Raw genomic sequence first — 13098 nt, forward strand, 5'->3', positions numbered from 1 at the left:
TAAACATAATGAACCTACTTTTGAATTCAAGTTACTACTTATCAATCCAAGTTTCATTGTAAATTTATTTACGTAATCTTTATTAATCGACAAATATCTTTAAACCTAACGTTATAATGTCACAAATATCACTTGTGACTTTATATACCTGTACTTGTCACCTCTAAAGTCACATATTATTCGTAATTCTATGGCTTTAGCAATAAAACTGTGATACTCATATGTCAAAGATATTTATGGAAATGAATATGTTTATTTATGCACGAAACGTTACGAACAACGTAAATGTTGTCTCTGCCTACCCCGTAAAGGATAAAGACGTGAGTATACATATGTATGTAATGTTTTTAAATATACATAAAAACAGGTTTCAAAAGACTGAAGAAGGCCACGTTCAACCATTTGGCTATATAGAATTGACATTTAAATAGGGACCGGTTGCTAGCCCATCGCCTTAAATAAGAATCTCAATTATATATAACCCTATCCCTTAGTCGCCTTTTACGACATCCATGGGAAAGAGATTGAGTGGTCCTATTTTTTTTCATATTGGTACCGGGAATCACACGGTACTTTTTTAAACAGTTGTTAAAAAGCAATAATTGCCCATTTGTCAATAGCTCATCAGGGATATATCGATCGAGTTATTTAATCGCGTGCATATTCGTTTAAAATCAACACAATTTCATTATTCCCTTTAAATTGGCAGGAACATGTCCGGATTGGTCCCATTGTTTGCTGTGAAAACAATTCATCAATAATGCATGATATGTAACGATACTTATCATTCACATTTTTCATTTGAGCCTTTTTGGTGTAGTGGACAAGTGTGACCAACCGAATCAAATGGATTTGATATATGCCTCCGTAGCATGCGCATAACACGCGCGACGCCGTTTTTATCGCACAATAAACTATCGCTGTTTCGCTTTTTATAATGAGCTGAAACGGAACAACAATAGTATATATCGCACATAAAATATAGTTTGTTGAGCCCGCAATGCGCCCAATCCGTTCAAGAAGGCGTACTCTAGTCTCCTCACCAAAAAAGTGAGGATATAACCGGGAGAAGGAATGCAGCAAGCTCACAATATGCCTCTTACCTTACAATGGGACCAACATCTTTTTTCAAATAAAAATATTTTTAGATCGTGTTTTAGTAGTCGGGTTTAAGTTTATAAATTAATTTTTTAACTCAATATTTCTCGTTAATGCCAGTTACAATCAAACTCGAATATCAAGAAATTCTAAATTTAAAACAGCGGCAGTCACAGAACGTATTCAAATACTTGTGTTCATATCACGACTGGTACGGTGAACGAACGAATAAGTCTCGAATCAACTTATTTAAGGTCTTTCCCAAACATCAAGGACGTGGTTTGCAAAAAAATTACCGTACATACCTACACTTTCTATAAATTCTAACACACACGTCCATGCAGACCACGGAGCTTGAGAGTCAATCTACAGAAAATGTATCGTCTTTAATGAAATAATAAAAAAGAACAGTGACTGACTAATTCTCTGATATATCAATGCAAAGCATAAACCCCTGGGTTAGAAATTTAGTATCAAAGTTATGTGTTTTGTGATACAATATGAGAAGATTCCCATAAACAAAATCTGCGATATTTACATCAATGTGGCGCAGCGTTAGTACGCTTGTCTGTGACACCGGAGGTCCCGGGTTCGAATTCCGGACAGGGCATGATGAGAAAAAAACTTTCTCTGATTGGTCTGGGTCTTGGATGTTTATTTATATAAGTATTTTTATTAAAATATAGTATAGTTGAGTTAGTATCTCGAAACACAAGTCTCGAACTTACTTCGAGGCTAACTCAATCTGTGTAATTTGTTCCGTAAATATTTATATATTACTTAACCTCCAGACGAGACACGTGTCAGCCACGTCCCGGGTACGGGCCGTGAAGTGTGAGATAGACCTTTCGACTTGTTTGGAGACCCAGGTGTTCACGAGATGAAATATAACAGTGATTTTATCGTTATTTGTGTATCTGATACGGTTGATCGAGTGGCGTTATTGCCTTTTTGTGGTACATTTGCTTTGGTGCGAGTATCTTTTATATGTGAATGACGAGTGTTTATTACGCTTCATACTGTTTGGTTCATTATAATGGTATTAATGCGGTCTTTGAAATATTTTATTTACAAATAAATGACGCAAATAATTGTGAGATTAACAGTAAATTCAAAAGCCTTGAATTATTTAAATTTAATACTTCAAGACTTAAAATCTTAAACTTTCTTCTCAAAAGTTACCTTAATTTTCGGACAACTAAGTAAAAGTCTTTTGATTAAGTTTTATTTAAATGAAATAAACTATTCTTAAGTGTGATACCGCTTAGAGCTTAGTACTCAATAAAGTTATTTAAATTTTCGCTGCTCACAGATAACATTAATAATTTTTCGCTAAAATGCGTTTCAGCAAACGCATTTTAGCATAGCAATTCTACGGCGTAGCAAGTCTACGATGTACTCGTAGCAGGTCTACAACGTAGCAACTCCACACAATCATCATCTGAGCATGCTCCCAGTTGCATTCTTAGCAGTTTTATTTCAGAGTCTGTAGTACACCTTACTTTTATAAGTTACACATAGTACACACCGCTCAGAAGATACACGTGTCACTTCTCATACACCAATCAAAGCAAAATGGCACAGCTATCTCACAATGAGGCCACCGTACCTACATAATAAAAATTACACCTCATACTTGTCACGATCTTTGCACACTTCTTACACTTCATTCACATTCATATCTCACTTGATCGGCAAAAGTAAGTAAATGTTAAGGTACTTTTGTAAGCCCTTACCTAAACCTGTGTCTTGTCTACACAATAAGCGTCTTATGTAGAATAAACAAGCTTAAGATAGGTGTTTGCGCCAATTAATTATCTGTGCGCAATTTCCATTGTAAAAAAAAAAGAAGAAAAATCTTCCCGCCTTTTTTTTGAACGTTTGTCCGAATACACATCTTTTTATCGAGTCCAGAGTTTTATTTCGTCAAAAATTAAAAATCAGGACTAGTTGTCCTCATCATGGTCCAAAACCGAAGCCGGATGAATAATTAATGAGGATCAGCGTTAATATGAATAATTTCAGTAAATTTGACGATTATTAATATCACCGGACTCGAGGCGGCATTACTACCTAAAGGAAAATTCTGCAGATGACGAAGTACATTTATATGGTGTTAAGTAGTAATATTATATTTAAATAACTAACCCAACACTCGAACAGGTAATGTTAAGTGTGTTAATTAAGGATTTTATAAGGTTAGTACTATTTATTACACTTTATGTTTGTTAATACCTAGCATCTTTCTCCATTTTTTTTTACGTAATATTTGCTATAATTATATCCAAATTATACTTAATTAAATAGGTATAGGAAGCATTGTTGTTTCATTATTTGGATATATTATTTGTTATTTTAGCAAATTCTTTTATTATTCACGTAAAATAAAGGTGCATAGGTCAATTTATTGTTACTAAGTTATCATCGCAGGTGTATCATAGGAACCTAGGTAGGTCAATTTTGGTTGCCGTCGTGTATGATTGTCATTTGTTATTTCGGATTAATGAGCTTATTTTATTTATGGTGATGTACTTATTTTCAATGCAAAGTAATTAGTTAACTTGATAGTTTAATTTTGCAACAAAAATCACTAAGGCCCTTGTTATGATTTAATAGACAGTAAAGTTTGTTTTATTAGAATTATCGACACATTCATTTTCAATTAATGCTTTTTGTTATTTTAATTGTCGACAAATTATTGTTAGATAATTAACGCATTAAATTGGTAGGCATAACTGTATCTTTACTTTAAACATCGGTTGTTTATATTTACATTGTAAACATTTCAGGTTGACCACATCCGTTTCCCAATATGTCTGAAGAAAAGGATCTTGTTAAGAAACGTGGTAGTTTTAAGGGACGTTTGACGTTATTCATCAATTACCTGGATGGGTTGCCAGAATTTGATGAACAGTTAGACAGTTGTACGGTCAGGGAATTGCAATTACGGATGGGGAAGATCGAAAGTATGTATGAACTTTACAATGAGGTACAGTTACGTTTAGAATGTTTAGCTGACGATATCAATTTTCGATTAACCGAACGAGCTGAGTTCGAGTCTTTGTATTACAACTCTCTGTCTAGGGCACAGGACTTACTATGTAAGTACAATAATGATAAAGAATCGGTAAGTAGTGATAAAATTACCCGTATTAGTCAACGTAAGCCTGTTAGGTTGCCCACCATTCAGCTCCCAAAGTTCAACGGGACTTATAGCAATTGGTTGGAGTTCCGTGACACTTTTATCAGCCTTATTCATTATAATAACGAAATTGACCAAATTAATAAATTCCATTACTTGCGAGCGTCTTTGGAGGGATCTGCTGCTGTTGTAATTCATGCCGTTGAGTTTTCAGCCGGAAATTACGACATAGCTTGGAAATTGATATGTGATCGTTTTGACAATAAAAGATTATTGGTGCAGAATCATTTATCCTCCTTATTTAATTTAAACACTATAGTGAAAGAGTCATCTTTTGTATTAAAAGATTTAATTGATCAACTTAATAAAAATCTACGTGCATTGGAGTCACTAGGTGAGCCTGTGAAACACTGGGACACTTTATTAATATATATAGTGACTTGTAAATTACCTCAGCAAACATTGCGTGAGTGGGAGGATCATAAGGGTCGCATAGATAAAGATATCGTAATAACATTTAGTACATTCCTACAATTCATTCGCACGCGCTCTGACTTGTTGGAAACCTTAGAGTTAGCGCGAGCTCGCAATAATGCTTCTCCCTCTAAGCATAGTACAGGTAGAATACAATCTATGCTTGTTGCGAATCCCAATAATTATAATTTAAATAATAAGTTGTGTCCGCACTGTAAGTCAGATCACTTGTTAAGTAGTTGCTCACAATTCCTTGCGCTTAGTGTAGACGCCCGTTACAAGTTAATGCCTAACTATAAAGTTTGTTATAATTGTTTTCGTGTTGGTCATTTCGCCAATCGTTGTAAAAGGCCGGGTTGCAAATTGTGTAAACGCCGTCACAATATATTGTTGCATTTGACGGATAACAAGCATGTTTCAAATTCTTGCAATAATAATGCTAATGAAAATACATCACGAGATAGCTCATTTGTTTCCATGCCTTCGTTACCGTCCGCTGACGCTGGGACAAGCACTGATGCGAGTGCAAATAATTTAACTTTGTCTGCGGATCTCAGTTCGTCTTGTGGTGATAACGGTGAACACCGCGGTGGTGTTTTGTTGTCTACCGCTCTCATCAAGTTATGTGATCAGAACGATCGTGAGCACATAGTGCGCGCCCTGCTTGATAGTGGTAGTACTTCATCATTTATGACAGAACGCTTATGTACTCGGCTCAATTTGAATACAAGTCATGTTAATGGTTCAGTCTATGGCATAAATAACGTGAGTTCGCACGTAGGCAAAATTTGTCAGGTAAAGATGACGTCTTTATGCAACTCTTATACTGCAAAGTTAAGTTGTTTTATTTTGCCATCATTAATGAGTGTTATGCCTTGTCGTGAAATCGACATTTTAGACTTGAATATTCCAGATAACATATTTTTAGCGGACCCCACATTTAATAAGCCGTCAGAAGTAGATATATTAATAGGTGCTGATCTCTTCTGGGACTTGGTCGGGTCACAGAGAATTAGACTAGGTGTAGGTAAGCCGGCACTGTGTCACACATTATTAGGCTGGATAGTTTCCGGTCCTGTTACTTATAATCCAGGTAAGCGTAGGTCAAATGATATTTCTTGTTATTTTACTCAGACAGATTCCTCTTTTAATAATGATTTTAATAAAATTCACAATGATTTGGTGAAGTTTTGGAATCTGGAAGAGATAAACCCTCCATTCTCTCATTATTCACCTGAAGAAAGGTTATGTGAGGAACATTTTTTGAAAAATACGACACGTTTAGATGATGGTCATTTTTGTGTTCGTATTCCAATGAAGCAAAGTCCTTCCATGTTAGGAGACTCATTCCAAAGGGCATCTAAATGTTTTTATTCTCTAGAACGTAGACTGAAATCAAAGCCTGACTATGGCACTATGTATCGAGATTTCATGTCTGAATATATAGAGTTAGGTCACATGACTGAAAAAACTAATATTGATATTAGTAAAGGATATTTTATTCCACATCACGGAGTGCTGCGTGAAAGTAGCACTACTACAAAGTTGCGTGTAGTCTTTAATGCAAGTAGCCCTACTTCTACAGGACTTTCATTTAATGATGTGCAGATGGTGGGACCTACGGTGCAGGATGACCTCATATCTATACTTCTTCGGTTCCGGCAACACAAATACGTGTTGTCAGCTGATGTTGCAAAGATGTATAGATGTATTTATGTTCATCCTGCTGATAGGCACCTGCAGCAGGTACTGTGGCGCGATAATGATGGCGATCCTGTCAAAGTTTTTGAGTTAAACACAGTTACTTATGGCACGTCTAGTGCACCATATCTTGCTACGCGTTGCCTTCAGCAAATAGGTATTGATTATAAAAATAACGATTCCCAAATGGGTGAGTCATACCCATGTAGCAAAGATAAGATTGCTGAAATTATCATGCAGGATTTTTACGTAGATGACCTGCTGACAGGAAGTGATGATTTAAATGAGGTTAAGTTTATTTGCACAGAGGTTACCAACGCACTGGCTTCGGCTTGTATGCCGCTTAGAAAATGGAGATCTAATGTTACGGAATTAGTTTCTGAAGCTTCTCAGTCATCGTTAGAGTTAGATATAGGATCTAACGAATCTAATAAGTTGTTAGGATTAGACTGGTTTGCTAGTTCTGATGAATTGGGATTTTCTTGTTCCACGTTGCCTCCTAAGGATTGTGTGACTAAGCGTGACATACTCTCTGCCATAGCACGGATTTTCGACCCCTTAGGTCTTTTATCACCTTGTGTAATAACTATGAAAATGCTATTGCAACGCATGTGGTTGGATAAAATCTCATGGGATGAGCCATTATCTCCGGTACTTAATGATATTTGGAACACTATTGTGAAGGCATTGCCAATTATTAATGATTTTCGTGTTCCGCGCCTTGTTGTGTGTGACGTTTACACTACGTTGGAACTTCATATATTTACAGATGCGTCTGAGCGTGCCTATGGCGCGTGCGTCTATGTACGTAGTGTTAATCATAAGGGTGAATATTTGATACGGCTTCTAACGGCTAAAAGTCGAGTGGCACCGATTAAGCCGACCACCATTCCAAGGTTGGAATTGTGTGGGGCTGTGGTCGGAGCCCGTTTATGTGAGAAGGTTCTTAGTTCTTGGCGAGTAAAACCAAGTCAAGTTTATTTCTGGACTGACTCCACCATAGTATTGGGTTGGTTGCAGATGTTGCCTGCTAAGCTTCAGCCATTTGTACGCAATCGCGTTGCTGAAGTTTTAGACAAGGCGGGCCACTGCACATGGAGACACGTTCCAACCGATCATAATCCTGCAGACCTAATATCTCGTGGTGTGGATATTAGTGTTCTAAAATCTTTAGACTTATGGTGGAGCGGTCCCAGCTTTCTAAAGCAACATAGTTCACATTGGCCTTCTCCATGTAAATCATTAGAGTTAAACGATCTGCCTGAAACTCGACCTTCTGTTTCTTTGAGCGCTACTATTCGTAATGATAGTCTAAGTTACACTCTTATAGATTTTAGTAGATTTTCAAATTATTTAAGGCTTATCCGCACTGTAGGTACTGTTTTAAAATTTATTAAATTGGGTAGAAAAAAGCCTACAGCTAGTAAATTTCTGTCACAAGACGATTTGCAGGATGCACTAAATGTTGTCATTATCCAAAGTCAAAAGGAATCATTTCCTGAGTATGAAATGCTTTCTGGTAATCGTAAATTGCCAAATAAAAGCGCCCTTATTAAATTTAATGTATTTCTTGATGATAATAAAATAATGCGTGTTGGAGGACGCTTAGTTAATTCCTTGTTTTGTTTTGAGAAAAAGCACCCTATTATTTTACAGTCCACTCATAAATTTACAAAATTACTTTTTGAATTTGAACATATAAGGTTAATGCATGCAGGCCCACAATTGATGTTGGCTTCTATTAGAGATTCGTACTGGCCTATAGGCGGACGAAATTTAGCGAGGAGTTGTTATCGTAAGTGTGTACGTTGCTGTCGCATATCAGGTAGAACAGTTAGTCCTATAATGGGCAATTTACCACAGCAGCGTCTCCTTCCAGGCGGTTACCCCTTTCAGTGCACTGGTGTGGACTATGCTGGTCCCATCATGGCTGCTAGTCGGCAAGGTCGCGGATGTAAGCTGATAAAAGTGTACATTGCAATTTTTGTGTGTTTCACCACCAAGGCTATCCATTTGGAGCTGGTAAGTGACTTAACGAGTAATAAGTATTTACTAGCTATATTTCGATTTATTTCGCGACGGGGAAAGCCCGATGATATTTATTCCGATAACGGTACCTCATTCGTAGGGGCCTGCAATGAACTTTCGAAGTTTCTTAAAACTAATTGTGATTCCTTGAGCGAACAATTAGCTAATGATGGTATCAAATTCCATTTTATCCCTGCGTATAGCCCTCATTACGGCGGTCTTTGGGAAGCGGGTGTTAAGTCAACAAAGTTCCACCTTAGGCGAGTGTTGGGAAATTGTAACCTTACGTTTGAAGAACTTAACACCACATTAGTCCAGATTGAGGCAATATTAAATTCACGTCCACTGACGCCTCTGTCTTCCGATCCAGCAGATTGCACCCCATTGACTCCAGGACATTTTTTGATAGGCCGGCCTCTTACTTCACTTCCACGGCATGATATCAAGGACCATTCCACTGCTTCATTATCACATTTCCAACGAATAGAGCAGTTACGCCAGCATTTTTGGGCTCGTTGGAGTAAGGAGTTCGTATCTGAGTTGCAGCACAGAACCAAGTGGCAAAAGGGCAACGATACACTGAAGCTGGGAGCATTGGTCGTCGTAAAGGAAGATCATCTACCTCCTCTCAAATGGCGATTGGGAAGAGTCATTGCCGTCCATCCTGGATCAGATGGAATTGTTCGGGTGGCAGACATCACCACATCTGTTGGAGTCATACGAAGAGCTTTCAATAGGATTTGCCCTCTACCCGTCGACGCAGAGTTTGGTTGAAAGAGAGGCTTTCAACGCCCGGGGGCATGTTTGCGCCAATTAATTATCTGTGCGCAATTTCCATTGTAAAAAAAAAAGAAGAAAAATCTTCCCGCCTTTTTTTGAACGTTTGTCCGAATACACATCTTTTTATCGAGTCCAGAGTTTTATTTCGTCAAAAATTATAAATCAGGACTAGTTGTCCTCATCAATAGGTTTATACCAAAAAAAAGTCTGGGCATTTCCGAGAAAAATTAAAGCTTCGGTCCAAAGGCTGGCTTATAATAGTGACGCGGGCAGGGAAACCTAACCCATATTGGATCAGGTTACGATCAAGGTATTTCAATTTTTGTATTTGTCTCGTCAATTAAATTCAAATAAATACAATACAATACATGCATACGGTCACGTCTATATCCCTTGTGGGGTAGACAGAGCCAACAGTCTTGTTAAGACCGGATAGGCCACGTTCAGCTATTTGGCTTAATGATAGATTTAAGATTCAAATAGCGACAGGTTGCTAGCCCGTCGCCTAAAAAAAGAATCCCAAGTTTATAAGCCTATCCCTTAGTCGCTTTTAACGACATCCATGGGAAAGAGATGGAGTGGTCCTATTCTTTTTTGTATTGGTGACGGAAACAACACGGCAATACAATACAAATTATCTTTATTGCTCATCAAAAAATACATATGTAATCCATACATATAATAAAACTGTAACTGAACATTGTCTGTACATTGAAGATATTTAAGAAAAAATATTATAAGGGGTCTTTTTAGGGTCAATAGAAGCCAAAACAATTTTTTTTAGAATTTTTGTCTGTCTGTCTGTCCGTCTGTCTGTCTGTATGTTTGTACGCGCATCACGCAAAATCTACCGAACGGATCTGAACGAAATTCGGCACAGATATAGTTAGTAACCTGGATTAGAATATAGGCTACTTTTTATCCTGAAATTCTATCCCAAGGGGATGAAATAGGGGGTGCAAGTTTGTATGGAACTTCGTCATATTTGAATCGATATAAAAAGCTATAAATAATTAATTATCATATTTATTATGATTAAAAAAATAGCATTTTATTGATTAAATTCATTATGCTTTGTTTATTTATTTAGTTCCCGTGGCTTAGATATTTATTTTTTGCCCACCCGATACGAGATGGCGCCTCATGAGAATTTAAGAAATAACACAATTGTAGCCGCTGGCAAAAATTTTAATTAATTATATAATTAAAACTTCTTTTATTCATTGATTTAGTTTCGCCAGCACTTACCGTTTCACCACATCTTTGAGAAGAATTTTTTTTTATGTAGGTAGTTTGACGCGCCCCGCATCGGCGACGGTTGCCATGCTCCGCAAGATTAGCAGGAATAACACACATGTAGTAACGCCAGTACTTACCATTTCACCATTGATTTAGTTCCCGTGGTTTAGATATTTATTTTTTGACCATCCGATACGAGATGGCGCCACGAGAATTTAAGAAATAACGCGATTGTAGCCGCTGGCAAAATTAGATAGTACCGATGCTTGCAGCATCGGTACTTATTCGGTAGAGTTCCTTAATTCACTTTCGGCATCTGGACTGCCCGCGCATACAATTGCTCTAAAAGTAGACATTCCATTTTGTAATGGGACTGCCTTAAAGTGGTGTCGCTTCATAACATTATAATAGAAGCTAAAATTCTTACTGGTTGTGCAGCTGGTGAAATTGTTTTTATACCGCGCATTCCCCTCATTCCCAACAACTTTCCTTTTCAATTTAAGCGTGTACAGTTTCCAATGGCTATATGTTTCGCGATGACAATTAACAAATCACAAGGTCAAATACTTGGAGCAGCCGGAGTCGACCTCAGGACGATTTGCTTCTCACACGGACAACTCTACGTCGCTTGCTCGCGGGTCACCTGCTGTGACAGTTAATTTGTGATGTCTCCAATGGGCAAGACAGCAAATGTTGTAAACAAAGAGATAGGTACTTTAACTTTCCATTATTATAATTTCCTTTTTTTGTCTTTAGAATTTATTCGTTTTTTAATAGCTGCGCTTCCGAGCTTTGCTTGTGTAAGAAAAATAAACTATGTTCTATTCCAGGCATTATTCTTCCCGTGTACGTAAGTTTCATCAAAATCCATCCAATAGAATTTGCGTGATTGAATAGCATCCTCAAACAAGCACTCACGTAGGTACATCAATTTTTTTGCATAATCTATACTAATATTATAAAGATGAAGAGTTTGTTTGTTTGAACGCGCTAATCTTAGGAACTACTGATTCGAAATAAAAAATTATTTTTGCGTTGAATAGACCATTTATCGAGGAAGGCTTTAGGCTATATAACATCACGCTGCAACTTTAACGAGAAAACAAAAAATGGACTATGTGAAAAAAACGGGGAAAATTATTCATCCTTGAGGGCTTCAATGATGCTCAAAATAACAATTCCACGCGGACGAAGTCGCGGGCACAGCTAGTAGAAAAATATGTACATCCTACTAATATTATAAATGCGAAAGTTTGTGAGTATGTCAGGATGTCAGTATGGATGTTTGTTACTCTTTCACGCAAAAACTACTGAACCGATTAGGATAAAATTTGGTATGTAGCTGAAGACCCAGAATAACATATAGGCTACTTTTAATCCCGGAGTTCTATGCGGACGAAGTCCCGAGCGGCCTTATCACGCGATTAAGGCGAACTTATCGCTAACCAATCTCTTACAGTCAACCTTTGGGTAGTGAAATTTTATTTTATTTTCAATCAGTGTTAAACCAATAAACATTTACTTTGCAAATAAATATCCCTGATGTTTCTACATCACAAATGCAAATATATGCAGGTGCATAAAGACCGCCACTGAACCGTGCGATGCATTATTGAATTATTCATGCTTTTGTATTTTCTTAACTAGCCCTGTAAACTGCTGCCTTGCGGTATTTGCTCTGAATACGGTATTAACTTACTGCTGATATATAAAATTACCAACTTATCGCGTTTTTAGCTCAAACGGGGTAGACAGAGCCAACAGTTACTTAATGATGGTATTGAGATTGACAGGAAAGTGACGGGTTGCTAGCTCATCGCCTAAAAGTGGAATCCTAAGTTTTTTAGCCTTTCTCTGTCGCCTTTTACGAAATCAATAGGAAAGAGATGGAGTTGTCATATTTCAAAGAACACGACTGGAATCATTTTTTTTTTTACATTATTTATTTTACAAGTTGCAAGCACATGTTTAATTTTTTGTTCATTTCCAGATGTACGTCAAAGTGTTTCATTTATCAATTCATTTAAGAGTATCTCCTCTTAAATATTATTACCAGGAAACCGATCTGTTTATGACAATTTCCAAAATTATACTATGTACCTACATCGGAACTTGTTACCTTAAAAGCGTCTTAAAATTTAGCCGTGGTTACGCCAATCATTTGTCAAAAGTGAGGTAAACTCAATTAAGTATCATTTTGTTGTTTTCTGTCATCCCCAGCAGTTGGAAAATAAATGGATATCTTAAATTTTGACCGTGAAATTCGTGTTCTTCCTAGACGTGAAACATTGGAATATTTAATAACTTAATTGTACTATTAAGGTTGTGCCGTGTGGTTCCTGGAAATTTATTATATAAATCTGTATTCCATCATGAATTTATTCTTTCTGACTTTCGAGATTGTTGGCTCTGTTTACCCCGCAAAGGATATAGACGTGACTCTATATATGTATGTACAATATCACATTAAGAAATGTGAGTGATTTTTTCATGTCAATGGATTATTACTGCAAAATCTAATCTTAACTTAGAGTAGCTTCGTGGCCTTTCAGTGTTCTCCAAACCATTAGATCCGTCTACCCCGTAAAGGATAAAATAGTTATACGTCTATTAAATCGCTACAACAAATAACTTTA

General features: G+C 37.0%; 1 protein-coding gene across 1 annotated transcript; it reads left to right on the forward strand.

Annotated features, from left to right (window-relative positions):
• The first annotated feature begins 3910 nt into the window (after window positions 1-3910).
• On the forward strand, window positions 3911-9367 carry LOC106140183 (uncharacterized). The gene has a single exon (XM_060948647.1). The coding sequence runs from the start codon at window positions 3911-3913 to the stop codon at window positions 9215-9217; it is 5307 nt and encodes a 1768-aa protein (XP_060804630.1). The 3' UTR covers window positions 9218-9367.
• Window positions 9368-13098: the final 3731 nt, after the last annotated feature.

This window comes from Amyelois transitella, chromosome 16, assembly GCF_032362555.1.
Source record: "Amyelois transitella isolate CPQ chromosome 16, ilAmyTran1.1, whole genome shotgun sequence".
NCBI lineage: Eukaryota > Metazoa > Arthropoda > Insecta > Lepidoptera > Pyralidae > Amyelois > Amyelois transitella.